General features: G+C 42.0%; 1 protein-coding gene across 1 annotated transcript in view; it reads right to left on the bottom strand.

Moving 5' to 3' along the window:
* GRID2 (glutamate ionotropic receptor delta type subunit 2) overlaps positions 1-17,062 on the bottom strand; it is a 1,047,867-nt gene extending 1,030,805 nt beyond the window's left edge. The window contains 2 exon segments of the mRNA XM_032224334.1: positions 13,739-13,894; positions 17,011-17,062. Of these exon segments, the coding sequence (XP_032080225.1) occupies positions 13,739-13,894; positions 17,011-17,062 (208 nt within the window).
* Positions 17,063-21,408: the final 4,346 nt, after the last annotated feature.

Here is a 21,408-nt window from a genome sequence, read left to right as displayed (position 1 = left end):
GAATAATAAAGGAACTGTAATCAATACAGTTAAAAATAAAGCCTGTGATACTTTGAACAGTCAATTATTATCCTGACAATTCCCACCTCTGATGCCCAGGGCAAGATTCAACCCACGGCATCTAAAGTTACAAAGTGGAACCTTTTATACGTTATATGTACCTTACATGTCAGCCCTCAAGTGGCCTGCTTCCATTTGGCTCAACAAAAGGCAGAGCGCAAGAAAACACGTTTACAAAGCAGCTGCTAACAATACAGCCATAACTTTTTCACTTAAAAACAGCTTTAATGAAATATATTCCGGGGGGGGGGGGGGACAATAACCAATGCTGGCATTTGCAGCAAGAATACAGTTTATGATTGAGCTAAAAGGTTATACTGAAGCATGTTCAATGACATATTTTGAGTTTATGGAACAATGGTACATAAAGGGATGACCATTGGTTATAAAGAAACACATAGACAGACAAACACACCAGAGAATGTGTAAGCCTCAGTTTCGATGCCTAATACCTTTGCATAAAATAGTGTAGGAAGGTAGCACCCACCCCTCTCCTAGGAAAATATTGAAAAGGGCAGAATATTTCCCCTAAAAGGGAGGCAGAAACTCATCTCCTCCCCTCTTTGTCAATGGGCCATTAAGGCCTGGGCCAATCTATTCTACATAACAAAGATCTACCTCCTTCAGCAGAACCATAATAGGAATCCCAAAGCCTTTTCATTGCATCATCACCCAGCAAGAGTCATCTCTCCCTCTCCCTCTCCCTCTCCCTCTCCCTCTCCCCCCCCCTCTCTCTCTCTCTCACACACACACACACACACACACAAACACAGACACAGACACAGACACAGACACACATGCCATTTTTGGCCTGGACCTCAAACCATGTGATTGTATCCACCATTAAACCATCTTTCCAAGCAGTCTCCATGTTTCCAGAGTCTTTCTTCCTGCTTGGAATTGAACCCAGATGGAGATCTCTTCCATCAATAGGAGATGAGAAATTCTTTGTTTCTGATCCCTGGAGACATATTTAGCCAGAAAGGAAAAATACTATAGTGATATATGTTGACCTTATATAATCCAGTTTTTAAGTTTCAGGAAAGGCTAGATATTATTTTTTGATTGTTTCAATAACACTTTATATAAATAAGATATAATTTTACGTCTGGGTATAGGCTTCATAGAGCAAAACAGAAGCCACTTCCAAATAAAGGAAGATAGGATTTGATTTAGAGTGCAGGTAAGTCCTCAACTTACAACCATTCATTTAGTGACATTTACATTAGCTCTGAAAAGCGCACCTTGTGACTGGTTTTCACACATACAACTGTTTCAACATCCCCATGGTAATGTGATCAATATTTTGGGGGTGTGGCAAGACAGTTTGTCAAATAGGGCAAAAATCACTTAACACCTGTCTTGTTTAACAACATAAATTTTGCACTCAATCATGATCGTAAGCCGAGGACTTCCTGTACTTTAAACTTCAGATTAAAGTTTGACTTTAGTTTTTCTATCAGCATACAAAGTAGATTATTTTATCATAGTCAGAGAACTGCATACAAAAAAATAACATACAAAAAAATCATGTTTTTTAAAAAATAAACATCTGCAACATTATTACATCAGCCTCTGTAATGGTATGTATGTGGGAAAGACTTTAGGATTCAGGAGGAATAGTCACAGAATAGATAATAATCAGGCAAAATATAACTCATCTCTCCAAAGAAGAGGGAGAAACATTTCAGAAAAGTAGGATCCTCCCTTGTTTTTCTAGAAAGAAAAAGGAAAGGAGGGGAGAAATAGATTTAGATTTGCAAGATTTTACTAATAAAATTTTGCCATAAAGATAAAGCTAGTATTTATTGTTGTGCTTTTTATCTGTTCTGCTTCATAAGCCTAACAACTTCCACTAAAGTACTATACCTGATCTGCAAAAATCTGGATGATTACTAGATGGCAGCACTGATGACAAAAAAGAGTTTCCTCTCATCTAGTCACTGTCCAGATTTTTGAAGCCCAGAAATGATTGCCTTGATGTTCATCAACTCTTGTTAAGGGTAGAACTTCACCATACTCTGTTATGCTAAGGCAGGGGTGTCAAACTCAAGGCCTGTAGGACAGATCCAGCCCATGAGGTGCTTAGATATGGCCCATGGGGCTGCCTTGAAAACAGCAAAGGACCAGCCCATGGTGCCTCTGTCAGCTAAAATGGAGTTCAGGGGGCTGCGTGTGGCCCCACAACAGTGGTGGGATTCAAATAATTTAACAACCAGTTCTCTGTCCTAATGACCAGGTGGGTAGGCGGGGCGTAGTGGCCATGTGACCGTGTGGGCATGGCCAACTTAACATTGAAACAGCATGGGGTCCACCATTGAACCCCTAAAATACTTAATCAGGCTACTTGTCTAATTCTAAAACTTAAAAAATCAAAACTCTGCTTATGCTCTTTCACCTAAAGAACAAGAACAAGGAACATACTTCTTTCTGCTTGAAACACAGGAAGCCAGGTTTTCGCAAGTAGGGGAAACTGGGTGGGCAAGTAACCACAGTATCTTAGTCATAAGAGCGCAGCTTATGAAAAGGCAAAGTTCACTTTGTAAACAAGCTATAGGTTAACCATATTTTTAGCAATATCTCTGAGTGGCGTTCTGACATTTTCCTTTTTCTGCATGAGTAACCAAGATTCACTTCTCTTTTAGTTTCACTTTACTTCCCTATTGTGGTTTGGGAATCATGTATTGTAATTTTCCTTAAATATTTGTAATTCACCCGAAATAACTTTGTGCTGACTTAGGTGAGAAGTTATGACCTGTATTAGTGCACGCCTATATGACGTCTATATGATTTGTAATAACCATTTCAAAGGTATAAAACCTCTGTCAAAATGTACCTAAGTCAGATCAGTTAGGTGGAAATCTACTGGTCTCTTGAATGCATTCAATAATAAACCTTTCTGTTTCTGGGAAAAAAGGGTATCGTCTCATGCTTTTACGTAAGTAGAAAGGCAGACCCTGATTTTGCCATTACATTTCTTGGCGAGCCAGCCAGGAGACGATAGGGTCTTTGGGGACCCTCTGGGACACCTAACCCGGGGGGCTGGGGGCTCATCGGGTCAGGAACCTCTCTGGCGCCAAACGGACCTTTTGTTCCGAGGGAATTTCCCGGCAGCGAGGAGAGCTCAGCCTCGGCGGTTAGCGGTCTCAAGAGCCTTGGAAAACCAGAGGAGAAAGGAGAACAAGTCTGTCCAGCACCGGAGGAGGAAAGCCACAAATAAAAGGCAAGTAATTGTGGGTTTTCTATTTGAGGCCCGGTTTTTCTTTTAAACCGGAGAGTGAGGTCTGATCCACCTTGCTAGGTATAAAGGTTTTGGGAATTGGACTGTCCAGAATATATGTATGTGTTTAAAAGGTTAAAGTGTTAAGATTGTGTTATCCAGTATTTGGGCAAATTATGGGTGGAGGAAGTAGTAGTCAGACTCCTCTAACTTCTATGTTAAAGCATTTTAAAGAAGGATTTATGAGTCAGGATTATGGAATTGTGTGGAGTAAACATGAGCTTAGGAGGTTTTGTGAATTAGAATGGCCCAGATATGGCATTGGGTGGCCTGAAACAGGTACTTTTGATCCTCACTTGGTTTTAAAAGTCCATAGGTTGGTGTTTGATCCTAAGTTAGGGAGCTTAACTCAGGCTCCATATATAGATGTTTGGAAAAAATTGGTTAATCAACCCCCAGCTTGGTTAAAGAAATGTAAACAACAATGTATTCTTATGGCTGTCAGAGTTACAGACCCCAAAAGTCCTAGGCAGAGACCACCAGTCTTGGCTAGTGCTCCCGAAGCATTGCCACAGACACCTCCATATGTGTCACCTAGAGGGGTCAATTTGCCAGCCACACCGCAATCCTTGTCACTGACTTATTCCAGAAGAACTGCCCCCAGCACCGGGGAGTCTACAAGCCAGTTACCTATTGAAGGAATTGAGCAGGGATTGGATGCTGTAATTACTAGTATGGAACAAATCAGATATAAAGAGAAAGAAGAAAAGCTCCTCTAAGTTCGCCCGACACAATGGGACCAGAGTTTTGGGGAAAAAAGGAGAAAGAGATGGACCAATTGTTGGGAGCTGTGGGTGGAGAAGCGGAACCAGTGTCAGCCAGAACCAGAGCAAAGACAGAGACTGTTTTTACAGCACCACTCAGACGAGTTGACCAATTCTTAGTAAACCCAGATGACCCCTCCCAAGTTTCAACAGGGTCGTTGTTTCAGCATGTTCCTTTTACCACCTCTGATTTGCTTAATTGGAAAATGCACTATGGGCCTTATAGTGCTAAACCAAATGAAGTGGCAGAATTGGTAAAAACTATTGTGGATACTCATCACCCAACTTGGCTAGATTTACAACAACTTATGGCAACACTTTTCAATGCTGAAGAAAGGGAGAAAATCAGGAATGCAGTGTCTAATATTTTAAAACCAGATGTCCCTGCACGTACAACCTTAGCAGACTTTATTGAACAGCGTTTCCCCTCAAAAGATCCTAATTGGAGTCCTTATGATTCGCATCAATTAAACTTGTTGCTCAATTATCAACAGTTAATCATAAAAGCTGTGCGTATAGCAGGAAAGCCTGCAACAAACATGTCAAAGCCAAGTTTAATTACCCAAGAAGCTACTGAAAGTCCGGAGGCATTTTATTCTAGGTTGGTTGAGGCTTATCAGATGTATACTCCTATCGACCCCACCCTTCCTGAAAATGCTCGCATGCTAGCAATGGCTTTTATTTCACAATCAGCTCCAGACATAAGGCATAAGCTTCAAAAGTTGGAAGGAGCGTTGGGAAAACCTCTTAGTGAACTCATGGAAGTTGCCAGGAAGACATTTGTCAACAGGGATTTGTGGGAGGAGAGGAAAAAAGATAAGCAGATGAAGAAAAAAGCAGAATTGCTAGCCACCGCTTTAATGACTGTGCCAGGGGGAAATAGAGGAAGTAGGGGGAGGACTATAATCCCCTCTTTGGGTCAAAATCAGTGTGCTATATGTCACAGGTATGGGCACTGGAAAAGAGATTGTCCCAGAAGAGAAGGAATTGAGAGAAGGGAGATTGAACAGCCAAGGGTAACTAGAAATCCTACCCCTTTGCCAAGAAATTTCTCCCTTAGCCGACCCAACACCTTCAGGGGACGTGGAACATTTAGGAAGCCCATTAACGGCCTGCGAAAGAGAGAAGCCAAGGGATTTTCCCCCGACACTCCTTTGATTGGATTGGCAGAAGCTGAGGAGTGGGATTGACGGGGCAGTGTAGGTTCGATTAGCCTCCCCGAACCTATGGTCTGTCTGAATGTGGGGGGCAAAGAAGTTTCTTTCCTTGTAGATACAGGAGCAACCCGCTCTGTATTAACTCAACCTTTGGGACATATTTCTTCTCAATCTATCAACATTCAAGGGGCAACAGGAAAACCACAAACCCAGCCACTTTTAGAGCCTCTATTATGCACAACGGGAGGGAAAACGTTGACTCACCAGTTTGTTTATTTGCCCAGCTGTCCGCTTCCACTCATGGGTAGAGATTTACTTTGCAAACTTAGAGCACAGATATTTTTTGATGAAAAGGGATCCGTAGGAGTAAAATATGGCAATGTGAACTTAGAAATTCCTCGGGAAGAGGCTTGGAGAATCATGGTGGTGCAGGAAGTCTCAGGAGACAAATGGAGGGAGTTCCGGGTTCCTGAGCTGTGGGCGGAAGATAACCCCCCTGGTTTTGCTGCTCACCACACCCCTGTCATTGTTGAGGAACTACCAATGAGTCGTCCTGTATGCATCCGCCAGAGGGGGTACCCAAGAGAAATTGTGCAGGCTATTCAGGAAGTCATACAACTGTATCTGACTTATAAGATTCTAGTGCCCACTGACTCCCCATGGAATTCACCGATTCTGCCTATACCAAAAGGGGGAGGAAAATATCGAATGGCTCAGGATCTTCGTAGGGTTAACAGTTCAACAGTCACAATTTATCCTACGTTGCCAAATCCTTATGTGTTACTGGGACTAATTCCACCAGAAGCTAAATGGTTTTCAGTTATTGATTTAAAAGATGCTTTCTTTTCTATACCCATTCATAAAAAGAGCCAGCACTTGTTTGCCTTTGAATGGGAAAATCCGACAACAGGAAGGAAACAGCAATATACTTGGACACGCCTCCCACAGGGATATAAAAATTTGCCAACGCATTTTAGCGCGGCGTTAGCGACGGACTTGGACATTCTAGATTTGCCCGCTCCTGATGTTGTGTTACAATATGTGGATGATCTTTTGGTAACAGGACGAACAGAAGAGGTTTGTCATGCCAATACTGCATCCCTCCTACTTCTGTTACAAGAAAAAGGCTATAAGGCTTCTAGGGCCAAAGCACAATTGGTCCAATTGAATGTTAGGTATTTGGGATATGATATCCAGCAAGGGCAAAGAACTTTGGGACATGAAAGAAAGGAAGCCATTTGTCAATTACCAGCCCCCAGAAATAGGAGGGAATTGAGAGGCTTTTTAGGGGCAGCAGGATTTTGCCGCATTTGGATTCCTAACTTCGCCTTGTTAGCAAAGCCACTTTATGAAGCTACAAAAGGGAATGAAAAGGAACCTTTGCGATGGGAAAAAGAGGAACAGAAAAGTTTTTTAAACTTGAAACATGCTTTGACTCAAGCCCCGAGTCTGGGACTGCCTAATTTAGATAAACCTTTTCATTTATTTGTGGACACTAAACAGAATATGGCTGTGGGGGTGTTAACTCAGAAGATGGGAACGTGGTATCGACCAGTTGCATATTTGTCAAAACAATTGGATCAGGTAGCAAAAGGGTGGCCCTCTTGTCTTAAGGCTGTAGCAGGCACAGCTTTACTTACTCAGGAAGCAAATAAGCTTACTTTTGGACAACAGTTGAATATCTACACCCCCCATGCTCTTCGGGCTGTTCTGGATCAGAAAGGCCATTTGTGGCTTACCAATCCACGTATGTTGAAGTATCAGGGGCTTATTACCCATAACCCCCTCATCAAACTTGTTCAGTCATATGCTTTGAATCCTGCCACTCTATTACCTGAACCAGACTCTGAGATCTCTCATGATTGTCTGCAAACTATTGAGGAAACCTATGCAAGTCGCCCAGATTTGAAGGATGAACCCTTTTCCGACCCGGATGCAACCCTTTTTACTGATGGAACCAGTTTTATCCATGAAGGTGTAAGGAAAGCAGCTTATGCCATAGTTACTCTTGAGGATGTATGGGAAGCTAAGCCCTTACCTGCAGGAACTAGTGCTCAGTTGGCAGAATTACATGCACTCACTAGGGCATTGGAATTAGCAAAAGGTCTACGTGTCAACATTTACACAGACTCAAAATATGCCTTTCTTACAGTTCAGGTGCATGGAGCTTTGTACAAAGAAAGGGGTCTTATTACAGCAGGAGGAAAGGACATTAAATATGGACCCCAAATTTTGCGTCTATTGGACAGTGTGTGGTCCCCCAAACAAGTTGCCATTATGCATGTACGAGGTCATCAGAAGGGGATTTCAACAGCTGAAAGAGGAAACCACAAGGCTGACCAGGTGGCTAGGGCAGCAGCTTTGGATCCATTCTCCCTGCAAGCTAACTGTCTTACTTTGTGGATCCCGAACCAAGAAGAGGAACCCCCCTCATATAGCCACTCGGAAATCCAGCAAGCTGAAGCTATAGGGGCAAAACTAGTGAATGGGTGGTGGACTCTGCCGGACAACAGGGTGTTTGTACCTCAGCAGTTAGCATGGGAGGTTGTTTCTTCCTTGCATAGGCATTTACATTTAGGAAAGACAGCTTTGAGAAAGGCTTTGACAAGGGAAGTCTATATTAACAATTTGTCTAGTTTAGCAGCTGCTGTTTGTTCTCGATGTCAGGTGTGTGCTGCTAATAACCCACGTCAGGGCCCAAGTCTTCCCCCTGGGCACCAACCTAGGGGGGCTTATCCTTTTGATTATTTAATGATTGATTTTACGGACATGCCGAAAGTGGGATCGTACACTGCTATGTTAGTTGTTGTTTGCACATACACGGGGTGGCCTGAATGTGTTCCCACTAGAACGAAAAAAGCTTTGGAGGTAACCCGAACTCTGTTAAATGTAGTTATTCCACGATATGGGTTGCCCTCACGTATCTCTTCAGATAATGGGCTGGAGTTCATTCATGCAGCCACTCAGAAGGTTGCCCAGGTATTGGGGATTACCTGGAAGTTACACTGTTCTTTCCACGCTCAATCGGCGGGCGTCGTTGAAAGGGCCAATAGAACTATAAAGAATAAATTGGCTAAAATTTGTCAGGAAACTCATCTCAAATGGCCGGATGCCCTCAGCATGGCGTTGCTAGCCGTGAGGTGCGCACCCACAGGGGAGCTGGGTGTCTCACCATATGAGTTAATGTATGGAAGGGTTCCTAATTTGGTTAGTCCACAGGTGTTACCCACTACTCAAGTGGCGGACACAGTGAAAATCAAACAGTTGCAAGCTTTGAATACTGTTGTCCATCAATTACAAAAATATGTGCTGTCATGTCGTCCTCATGTGATTGTAACTCCAGTACATAATTTCCACCCAGGACAGGAGGTCTGGGTGAAGGACTGGAAAAAGGTGCCTTTGGAACCCAAATGGTGTGGACCATATACTGTTGTTATTTGTTCTCCCCTTGCTGTTAAGGTAGCTGAAATTAAGCCTTGGATCCATTGGACACGCCTGAAATTGGCTGCAACCCCGTGTGAGACTGTTTCCAAGGACTCTGTCCAGCCTCTACACCCTGCCAAAAGGAGAAGACGAGGGAAGGACGCCACCTCGCCTGCTGATTCACGGGAAGCAATCGCTCTACGGCCAGGTGGTGAAGACCCCTCTGCAGGTGTCGCTCCAGGTGCCGCCGACACCCATCGCACAGGCAACGCATCGCGTCTCCCGTGGAACCTTCGTCCCCGTCCAACGCGGAGAGCCAACCATGGAAACCAACCGCCGTCTGCGTCAGACTGCATGCATTAGGAATGGTCTGATCCCAGCGATCTTAGTCGTGATTTTTCTCTTAGCTGTTTCTGTTCTTCTTAACTTTCTCTATTTCTATGCTGCTATGAAAAATAAGATCGCTCGAGGGGCACCGCCGGTGCAAATATGGGAGGTTTCCCCTGATTATGAGGACCCATTTCCTACAGGGGGGAATGTGATTAGTGGGGGTACCTCGCAGCCACCACATGTGAGGGATGGGAAAAAGGGCACCCAACAAACACCAGGTGTCAGGGCCCTCACGGTAAAACATGACTCCCCTGTAAAAGTAACTTCTGAACCCTTGCTAGAGGACATGGGACCAGGACCTTTTCCTCCTTGTAGGCATTGCTTCTATAAGGTCCCGAGTACACAGGGACTCGGTTTTGCCTATGTCAAACGCTGGATAGTAGATTGTTATCCAGAGGAAGGGTTATCCCCCTGTTCCGAGGGATCCGGGAACTATTGGCAATGTAGGTTGGATCCTAATGTTACTTGGGCACCAAGTGAATACTATAATTCAACCATAATGTGCCATACTTTGAGGCCCATTCAGAGACCATACCCAGAGCCCTATCCGGAAAGGACAAGGACTCGGGGTAAGCGGACACCCCTTGATTTTAGTTTGGACATGAAATATGACATAACGAATGACCAGCTTCCGATCATGGTGAGGTTATATTGTAAAATCATAGGGAATGTGAGACATGTGTGGTTGCTGCAATGGTGGTCAGGTGAAGAGAATTTGTCAAGTATGAAACCTGAAAACGGGCCACTGCCAAGGTCCTAACGCTTATGGGACACACAGGAGAGGAACATGAGTATGTGGGGCTCATAAGCAATAGGGAGCCTGATACTTATGAAACTCCACAATAATCTTAGGATTGGGTGAAGTTTCAACAGGGGGGAATGAAACAGCATGGGGTCTACCATTGAACCCCTAAAATACTTAATCAGGCTACTTGTCTAATTCTAAAACTTAAAAAATCAAAACTCTGCTTATGCTCTTTCACCTAAAGAACAAGAACAAGGAACATACTTCTTTCTGCTTGAAACACAGGAAGCCAGGTTTTCGCAAGTAGGGGAAACTGGGTGGGCAAGTAACCACAGTATCTTAGTCATAAGAGCGCAGCTTATGAAAAGGCAAAGTTCACTTTGTAAACAAGCTATAGGTTAACCATATTTTTAGCAATATCTCTGAGTGGCGTTCTGACATTTTCCTTTTTCTGCATGAGTAACCAAGATTCACTTCTCTTTTAGTTTCACTTTACTTCCCTATTGTGGTTTGGGAATCATGTATTGTAATTTTCCTTAAATATTTGTAATTCACCCGAAATAACTTTGTGCTGACTTAGGTGAGAAGTTATGACCTGTATTAGTGCACGCCTATATGACGTCTATATGATTTGTAATAACCATTTCAAAGGTATAAAACCTCTGTCAAAATGTACCTAAGTCAGATCAGTTAGGTGGAAATCTACTGGTCTCTTGAATGCATTCAATAATAAACCTTTCTGTTTCTGGGAAAAAAGGGTATCGTCTCATGCTTTTACGTAAGTAGAAAGGCAGACCCTGATTTTGCCATTACAACATCACTCAGGTTGATGGGCACTTTGCCTTAGCTGTTACAATGTAATAAGGGTTAACTGGAGAGGCAGTTTCTGTAAGCAGGGCAATAAAGATTAGGCTAGAAACAACACCAGGATGTTTCCTTCTTGCCTTCCTTACAGGATTAGCCCTGTAAAGCGGAAAAAAAACCAAAAGAAGATTTCTTCCAACAAGAGGTTCTCTGAACCTCTTAGAAAGTTAAGAACCGGTTTTCCCGAATAGGTGTGAACTGGCTGAATCCCACCACTGCCCCACAAGCTCCATTTTTGCTGACAGAGGGCTAGCAAAAGAAACTAAAAACAAAACAAAAGGAGAAATGTTTCCCCTTTTGCATTTGAGCGTCCTTGAAGGGACAAAGAAAAAGAAGGAAAGATGGGAAGAGAGCAAGGAAGGAAAAAGAAGGAAAGAGGGGAAGGGAGAAGAAAGGTGAATGAGGAGAGAAGAGAAAGAAGGAAGGAAGGAAGGAAGGAAGGAAGGAAGGAAGGAAGGAAGGAAGGAAGGAAGGAAGGAAAAAGAAGGAAATAGGGGAAGTAAGAAGAAAGGAGAATGAAGAGGGAAGGGAAAAGAAGAAAAGGAAGGAAGGAAGGAAGGAAGGAAGGAAGGAAGGGAGGGAGGGAGGGAGAATATAATGAGAGTGAGTGAGGGAAGTCCTGCCCTAGCACTTGGCCACCACGGGTGCCACCAAAATGAGTAATGTTGAGCTGGCCACGTCTACCCTGACTACGCCAACCTCAGTCCCCGAGGTCAAACACAATCCTGATGTGGCCCTCAATGAAATTGAGTTTGACACCCCTGTGTTAAGGGATGGTTTTAATTTTGCATTTTTTGGACTATGGCATTTTTTAAGATACCCATTTGTTTCCTTAGATCACTTCGCAGTTTTATTTAGAAAATAGATTTTCCAGTTTACAAGGAGAGAAAAAAAATAACCACTCACATAACCAAAGTTTCATCCATCAAGCAAGGAATATTAACTAGGCATCGTGAGATCTCTATCAGAGAGGACAGATGCCTCAGGGTATCATAATAATTTACACAAGGAGATTAAAAAGGATGACCACTTGTTCAAGAAGGAAGACAGCCATCTGTGCAATAAAATACCTTTCCTGCAAAACTCAACAGAGAATGTCATAGGTCTTGTTTATAATTATATATAAGACAATTGTTCTATTAAAATAAGGAATGGGTCATTGGGTAAACTGCAGGCAAAGAAAATGCTGCTTAAATAAGGCACCAGCAATAATATTTAATTTGTAAGAAAAAGATAGGATAAACCACTTTGGTTTTGTTTTCATCCCATTACTCATTTCCTACACATTATTAAATTTCATTCAAAAATTTTGTGATGCAACTTAAGAAAAGAGAATGGTATTTAGCAATTAGCTGCGAAGAAAACTTCTCCTCCTCCTCCTCCTCCTCCTCCTCCTCCTCCTCCTCCTCCTCCTCCTCCTCCTCCTCCTCCTCCTCCTCCTCCTCCTCATAGGTTTGCCATAGAAAGACCTATATAAAACCCCCAAATTAAAGTGTGTGAAACCCTAAATTACAGTCTTTGGAAAAAACCAACCATACCATATATTTTCATCGTGGTCTAATTACCGCAGTCTAGCAGAAATATCAAGTGAGGCATATTTGTTATAATTACACAATGATAACTGTAAAAGCCGTAAGTTCAACAGACAAAACAAACACACCGTTTCTTGCACAGTACAATACAATAGCACAAAACACCAGGAGTGGATTCAAATTTAGACACCTGTGAAGTACAGCTATTGTGATCATACAATCATGGGATTTATAATAGTTGTTATACCAATTTCCCTTGATTTCAATGAATCAATGATTTCCCTTTTTTTAAAAAAAGGAGAAATCTATCTGAATTGAAAAGAGTAGTAGGAAAATACTAGCAGCTACTTATACAAAGCAGAAATAAAAAACAATTACCTTCCAACATTCCACTAATGCAGGGGGTATATATCAATCATAATGTAGAATATCAGAATGTACATGAATAAATGAATCAATAATGAATTTTGCAAGCTATAGAAAACTGAAATTCTTAAATGTACTGTATTTTTCGGAGTATAAGATGCACCTTAGTTTTTGGGGAGGAAAATAGGGGGGAAAAATCTGCCTACCAGGTATTCATCTGGCTAGCGTCCATAGTCTGGTCAGCTTCAGCACATAAATTTGCTGGCTTTGAGTGCGCATGTGGATAGAAAATAGCTTCTAAAGCACAGCTGATCATTGGAGAGAGAAGCAATGGGAAAAGCAAGCAAAGCAGGGAAGATCGCTTAACGTCTCATTGGGGCTGAAAAAAAGCTTTGAAAAAGCTACATTCAGAGTTTCAGACGCACCCAAATTTTCAGCCTCTCTTAGGGTGGGGGAAAAGTACTCCAAAAATACGGTAGTTATTTCAGAAGACTTAATCTCTAATCTCTCTTTTAGCCACTGTCATGTACGCAAAACAACGATCACACACATATAACCGCACTTGAACTATATTGATAACTTGGAAAAATTGTAGGACGCACATGAAATCCTCATGTTTTTGGGACAAATGTAACTTTGCAACTCTTCCAAATTTTATCGGCAAAAGGCTTATCATAAACTGAGCAAGCACACTGATTTCCTACCTCTCTTCTCACCCGCCATCACAATATGGATAAAAGTGTGAACATTAATTCATGTTAAGAAGCCTTAAATTCATATTTTTCACTTATCAGAATACACTGGCCTTAGACCAAAATAAATATCATGATGTTGTAAGTGGAAAAAAGGAATCTTTCTCCTCACTTTTTTGGGGGGATATTCATGTTCAATCATTTTCTACAGACTAAAAGAGCTCATTCTGTCAGATGCCTCAAAGTCCCCTAATTAATTATTATGATTAAAAGCAAAAAAAAAATTGCTGCTCCAAGTCACGGTTGCTTAAGAATAAACATTTCATCCATCTGACAGACTTTATGGAATACAACAAAATGCCTTCCCAATATCCAAAACAAACTCCTTCAACAGGACTTCATTTGCAAGGATTTCAAACGTCACCAAAACACAACAAGGAAACAAATCGGCCTTGGAAACTCTACCTTCCTGAACTGCTTGAAATGGGTTGTTGCCATCCACAAAAGTCACAGATATGGTGATCTTCTCCGTCTGCAGGATTTCATCATTTTGGTTGAGATCAGAAACGGCCATGCGAAACACTTCCTCATCCTTTTTTGCAGATTCATCAAATATTGCCCCTAAAAAAAAGAGAGACAGAAGACACACAGTTAATATCAAGGACGGGAAAAAAAATTCAGAACAGAGACATTTAGGACATAGCATTTGGGATAAAGATAAGTACGCACATGTGTACTAGTTGTTCCCAACTCTAGGGGGTGATGCTCATCTCCCTTTCAAAGCTGAAGAGCCAGCGCTGTCCAAAGATGTCTCCATGGTCATGTGGCCGGCATGACTAAACACCGAAGGCACACAGAACATTGTTACTTTCCCACCAAAGGTGGTTCCTATTTTTCTACTTGCATTTTACATGCTTTCGAACTGCTAGGTTGGGATTTGAGATACATGTGGCCAAATCCAGAGGATTTATAAACATTGCTCCCTTCCAAATCAGCAGTGGGGAGATGGGGGGGGGGACGGGGGACAGGCCCACCCAAGATTTCCACTACTGCTTTGGGTGAACTGGTATGAACCGGCTGAATACCACCTCTGATACAGATCTATCTGGGCATCTTTACACTTACTGTAAGGGTCTAAATATTCCCCATTACATTCCCAGTAACACCAGTCAGCATGGTTAAATAATAAGACATGATAATCTCTCAATATCCAGAGCAGTACTTGTTCCCCAGTCTTCCTCTAGATCAGGGATGTCAAACTCAAGTCCTGCGGACAAAATCCAGCCTGAAATGTGGTTAAATCTGGCCCACAGGGCCTTGGAAACAGCAAAGGACCGGTCCCTGGTACCTTGGCCCTGGCCGGCCAGGTGCTGATTTAAAAATTGGTGGCAGCCATCTGGGCCAGAATGTGGTCATCCTTAGATCCATGGGGCTGCCGTGAACCCAGTGAGGGGCTGCCCCACCCCACCCCTGAATGTGCACTGGAGACAATGGATCTCCCCAGTCCCCCCCAGGCCACCACAGGTGCTCCCCAATGTGAACAACATCGAGCTGGCCATGCCCACCCCAGCCATGCCTGCCCGGTCCCCTAAGGTCAACCACAATCCTGATGTGACTCTCAATGAAATGCAGTTTGACACCACTGCTCTAGATCATGGAGCAGAATAGTCAAAGGGTATCCATAGACTTTTTTATGATTGGCAAGTGATATAAATTCAGATCTGGGAATTCACAAAATTGTAGGGTTAGAAGAAACCTTGCAGGTCTTCTACTCCAATCTCCTGTCCTTAGCATGAGATGTTATACCATCCCAGACAAATGGTTATCCAATCCTTTCTGAATATCCCTAGCGATGGTGCAACCACAACTCCAGGACTTAAGCTGTTTCATTGGTTAGTTGTTCTCAATGTTAGGAAATTTCTCCTTAGTTCCGGATTGGATCTCTCGTTACCAGGTTTTCACCCATTGCTTCTTGTCCTACCCTTAGGAGCTTTGGAAAGTAGGACAAGAAAGCAACGGGAGAGAGCTAACTGGAATTCAACCAGATTAACCTCAACAAGTCCAGATATAGTGAAGGAGTATCTGTCCTTGCCCTAATTTCATTTGCACTTCTAATTCGTGACATAGTTGAACAAATTTAAGACCCAAAACCTTCTCTTGCCCTAATTTCATTTGCATTTCAGATCCTTGATACTGTCCCTGTGACACAAAGCCTTTATTTTGGGTGTTAGGAGATGCAAGAGGGCACTTATTAAACTCACATTTCATCATGTTCCAGCACCACATTTCATTTTATGAAACATTGGGCTATATTCGAGGGATTTCAGGAGAAAATAAGGAGTACACATCTCACAATGCAATAATTTATGAAGATTTGCTGAAATTAGTATAGGGATCGAGCCAAGAGATTGAAACATCAGCACAAAATGTCATTATTTCCTCCAACATAAATGATAAAATAGCAGTACCAGGCACTGTGGCTGGCAACTTCACCAAGACCCCACGCAGCCATGTAAAAATACACCGCATGACAGTATAATTACAGTAGAACCTATCTGTCTACTAGCTATTCTGTTCTAAGTAAGATGAAATTTAATTTCTCTTGAGTCTAGCAAAACTTTTTATCACTATAGGCATGCAGCTATGTTGTTTTCTTGGAACCAATAAAGTCACAATTTAATATTTAGTATGCTCTGGGATTTTGTTTTTAGTTTCCAATAGAATAGAATAGAATAGAATAGAATAGAATAGAATAGAATAGAATAGAATAGAATAGAATAGAATACAGAGTTAGAAGGGACCTTGGAGATCTTCTAGTCCAATCCCTGCTTAGGCAGGTAATCCTACACCATGGATGTCAAACTTGCCATGTCATGTTACTATCACAGGACACATCAGGACATTTTTCCCTTCATGGAGCTGAGGTGGGCATAGCCTGCACATGATGCATCTTGCCCTTGGGCCACCAGTTTGACATACCTGCCCTATACCATTTCAGATAAATGGTTGTCCAATCTCTTCTTAACTTTCAAGAAATTTCTTCTTAGCTCTAGGTTGCTTCTCTCCTCAGGTGCTTTGGAGAATAGCTTGACTCCCTCTTCTTTGTGGCAACCCCTGAGATATTGGAACACTGCTATCATGTCTCCCCTAATCCTTCTTTTCATTAAATTAGACATACCCAATTCCTGCAACTGTTTTTTATAAGTTTTACCCTCCAGACCCCTAATCATCTTTGTTGCTCTTCTCTGCACTCTTTCTGGAGTGATGGCTTAAGTATCATCTTTGTGGAGATATAATATTCTGCCTTTTCAATATTTCCCAGGATATTTCATTTTTCTAGGAGAGGGGTGGATTTTCACTTCCTACAGCTCTTGGTTGCTTCTCTCCTTGATTAGTTTCCACCCATTGCTTCTTGTCCAACCTTTAGGTGTTTTGGAGAATAGCTTGGCTCCCTCTTCTTTGTGGCAACCCCTGCGATATTAGAACACTGCTATCATGTCTCCCTTAGTCCTTCTTTTCATTAAACTAGACATATCCAGTTCCTGCAACCTTTATATGTTTTAGCCTTCAGTCCCCTAATCATCTTTGTTGCTCTTCTCTGCACTCTTTCTAGAGTCTCAACATCTTCTTTACATCGTAGATTTACGATTTACGATTTAGATTTACATTGGATTTACATCGTAGTGACCAAAAACCAAAACCATCTATAGCGATAAAATTTCTGTTCTACTTCCTACTTGGGTACGCAATCTGATCTTGTTTATCTTTTTCATGTTTGGTCCAAATCATCTAGGTGTTGCCATCAGTTGTGACCCACTGTAATAATGACAGTCTAATAAGGTATGTTTTTTGTACAATTACCAGGGCTTTGGTGATCAGGTAACCAACCACTACACTACGCATCAAAGATTGGCAGCTTTTTTCAAACAATGGATACCATTCTGAACGTTTATGCATGGCACTGATGCCAAGTAATAGTCAAATTACAAGATCACTGTTGGGAAAGCAATTTTGATTATGTCATTCCTAAAAGCTTGCGAGATTTCACTTTGGGCACATAAAATTTAACAAATACATGGGATTTTACTCATGTTTAAAATTTATCGTTTCTTTTATATTGACGACAATATTGAGGACTGATGAGGGGACACTGTTACACTGCCATCAATGTTACACTGCCAATTCCTGAAATAAAATGATTGTTGCCTCTGTTGCAACATCAGGGAATTTTAATTGTTCTTTAGATGTAAGGTTGATAGACCTTTTGGAGGTTGTGAATTAACGTGGAGATTGTGACATTATGTCACTAATCTACAATACGGTGACTGAAATACTATATTTATTAGATCCTATTATTAAGCTCGTCTGCCTGGAATCCACACTGTATGTCGGAGATTAATACAATTGAGTGGGTCCAGAGTATTTCACAAGAAGAGTATTCCACTCCTCTGCTCACAATAGAATACTTCATGCCACCAGGCTCGATATTTTGGGCTTGGACAATCAGGAACTGTGCCATCTGCAGTCGGACCTAAGCATAGTACACAAAATTGTCTGCTACAACATCCTACCTGTCATCGACTACTTCAGCTACAACTACAATAATACATGGGCAAACAATCAATACAAACTCAAGGGAAACCACTCCAAACTCGATTGCAGTAAATATGACTTCAGTAACAGAACGGTCAATGCCTGGAATGCTCTACCCAACTCCGTTGTTACATCCTCTAACCCTCACAGCTTCAACCTTCAACTGTCTACTGTGGACCACACCCCATTCCTAAGAGATCCGTAAAGGGGGCGTGCATAAGCGCACCAGCGTACCTACCATCCCCGTCCCACTGTCCCCATTTATTTGTATTCATTTCCCTTGTTCATGTCCATGTTCATACTTATACCTGCTATCCTATACATGTTTTACATGCTAATAAATAAATCAATTGATTAAATGGGAACTAATAAATAGAACGCCTAATAAGCCATCTTCTAGAATGATGTAGAGTTTAGTTGATAATGTGAATATGTTGTGTAAGGCTGGGAAAAAAACGTTCATTGAAAAATCCCCCTTTTTCAACTGTTAAAAAGGTAAGCAGGCTTCTCCCTTCTTTGCATCTGATTGCTTCAAATGGGGAAATCACTGTTTGCCAGAGAAACCTGTCAATGAAAAACTAACAATGTTTTTTTAACATCCACTTGTGAAGTTGAGTTTTGTGATATCACACCTTTGACAGTAAAGCTGGTGTTTGGCAGTTACTCTGATGAAAAAACATGGGGCAAAAAGCAATATGAAACAGGAAAACAGGATGAGAACCCTAATTTGATACTAAAAGTTTGAGAAACTGTGCAGTCACCAGCAGGTGTAAGTAATTGTGTTTATTTTATTTATTTATTAGATTGATTTGCTGCCCATCTCGCCTCAATTGTTATTGGTTATCTAAGAATTAAATATAGGACATGGTGGCTTGGTGGCTAAGATGCTGAGCTTGTCAATCAGAAAGGTTGGCAGTTCGCCAGTTCAAATCTCCAGCACTGCGTAACGAAGTGAGCTCCCGTTACTTGACTCAGCTTCTGCTAACCTAGCAGTTTGAAAGCATGTAAAAAATGCAAATAGAAAAATAGGGACCATCTTTGGTGAGAAGGTAACAGCATTCTGTGCACATTCGGCATTTAGTCATGCCAGCCACATGACCAAGGAGATGTCTTCGGATAGCGCTGGCTCTTCGGCTTTGAAACAGAGATGAGCACCAGCACCCCGGGAACAACTAGCACATATGTGTGAGGGGAAGATGCACATTTAAAGGTGTGAGTCATTTACTATTAGTTCTAAGAAGTTATTTTGGTTTTTTAAGAATGAAATTAAAAAATGTTTTAAAGTTGGGTGTGTTATCCCTTAAAACAACTAGTGAATTGCTGGACATAAATACATATTTAGGAGTTTGGTTTAAACCATTTAATTAATTGAAAGGTTTGGTATATTTTTATCCTAGTAAAAACAACAATGAAAAACATGGAAAAACAAATGACCAAGACACTAAGCATCATGAAGCAAGAAAGTTTGGGAAACTCTGACCTGGAAGAGGCTTTTCCAATAAAGAAATTGCTTAACTTTCCACTGTCAATCTCTTGTTGGAAGCAGATTGTGGGAAACCCTATTTTCCTAGTGTGACAACTTTCTAACAGAACAATTGATCAGTGGAATGGCTTGCCTCTGAAAGTTGTGGGTGCTCCAACACTGGAGGTTTTAAAGAAGAGATTGGACAACCATTTGTCTGAAATGGTATGGTGTCTCTTGCTAGAGCAGGGTGTTGGACTAGAAGACTTCCTAGATCCCTTCCAATTCTGTTATTCTGATACAAAGACTTGAATTCCCAGAATTCTCAGCAATGAACATACTTTCCAAGAATTCCCCCCCTCTCTCTCCCTCACTCTCCCCCACTCTTACAAACTATTGTCTACATGAGGCTACCCCTGAAAAGCATTAGGAGACTACAGCTAGTCCAGAATGCAGCCGGTGAGCGATATTGGCTGTACCGAGATACACCCATATTACACCTATCCTCCACGAGCTGCACTGGCTGCCAATTGGTCTCCGAACGCAATTCAAGGTGTTGGTCATTACCTTTAAAGCCCTACATGGCTCAGGACCAGCGTATTTGTGAGACCGCCTACTGCCGCATACCTCCCAACGACCAATAAGATCCCACAGGGTGGGCCTCCTTAGGACGCCGTCAGCTGGACAGTGTCGGCTGGCGGGGCCTCAGAGGAGGGCCTTCTCCTGTGGCCGCTCCGATCCTGTGGAACCAGCTACCCCCAGAGGTCCAGACCTCACCCACCCTCATGGCCTTCAGAAAAGCTGTTAAAACCTGGCTGTTCCGGCAGGCCTGGGGCTGTTGACCTTATTATGTAGGGTCCAGCCCCAATTTGAATGTATGCATGTTGGAGAATTTTAATCTTTATTTTTATTTTGTTTGTTTTTTTCTTTTCTTGTTCTCTGTAAGCCGCCCGGAGTCCTCCGGGATTGGGCGGCCTATAAATTCAATAAATTAAATTAAATTAAATTAATTGTTGTGGCCAGTGGAGCTGGCAGCAAAGGTGGACAGTGAGGAGATTGGGGAGGAACATGGGCCAGTCCTGGGTGCCGAGGAAAGCTCGGACGAGGGCTCTGCATCCCAGGCAGAGAAAATTAGCTGTGAGGCAGAGGAACAGCTTGGGTCTGTTCCCAGTGTGCTCATAGGCAGAGCTGCCATAAGACAAGAACAACTAAGAAAGCAGGGTCAACTTAGGAATAAAGCCACACCTTGGAGATGATTGGCCCCTCCCCTGGGAAACAAAAGGGGAGTGAATGGTGGGGCCAGCCAGAGGTGGGATTTGGAGGTTCTCTGAACCGGCCATAACCTTAGCTATGGGTTCTCCTAAATCTGGATGAATCCGTAGCAGCCCACCTCGGTCTTAAAGTCTTTTTTCCCTTAAGAACTGGCTGCAGGCTTTCCACACTGGATAATGAAAGTTGCTCAGCCTGAAAAATCATTGAAATAGTGTTGTGCGGGGAGGCTGAGAAGGAGGTCAAAATCAGACTGACATGCAGGAACCACACTGCTTTGCAAACATCTTTGTAAATGTATTTCTCTGTAGTGAATTACCTCAACGAAACTTTGCATAACTGTACAAAATAGCACTGAACATTTTGTGGAAAAGATGAAAAGAGGATTTGTTTGTTTTGACACATTCTCCCGTCTCCTATAGCTCTTTCTTCTCCAGAGAGAAATAATTTGATAATTACAATGGATAATTTCTTTTGCACGGAGATCAAAAGGAAACTAAGAGTTAAAAAAACAGGCAAGTCTGACTCATTTCATCATTAGTATCAATTAAAGAAATTACATAATTTTCCATAAATCAAAACCTGTTCTCTAATTTACATATTTACTTTCTTCTCTTTCATAGCTTGCTATGTTTTATGGATCTACAGTCTTAGAATCCTTGGGATTTCTATTAATTAAATTAGCCAAAAGGCTATTATCCTTCTCTTCCATAAAAGAAAAGATAAAATAAACACAACTTTGTGCTTCTAATGTTTCTCTAAGAGCGGGAAACCTTCATGTTTCTATTACTCAGAGTTTGAGGTTGGTGGT

The sequence above is a fragment of the Thamnophis elegans genome, chromosome 9 (assembly GCF_009769535.1).
Source record: "Thamnophis elegans isolate rThaEle1 chromosome 9, rThaEle1.pri, whole genome shotgun sequence".
NCBI classification, from domain to species: Eukaryota; Metazoa; Chordata; class Lepidosauria; order Squamata; family Colubridae; genus Thamnophis; species Thamnophis elegans.
The sequence above is the reverse complement of the archived record's forward strand: the minus strand, read 5'-3'. Positions and strand labels throughout refer to the sequence as shown.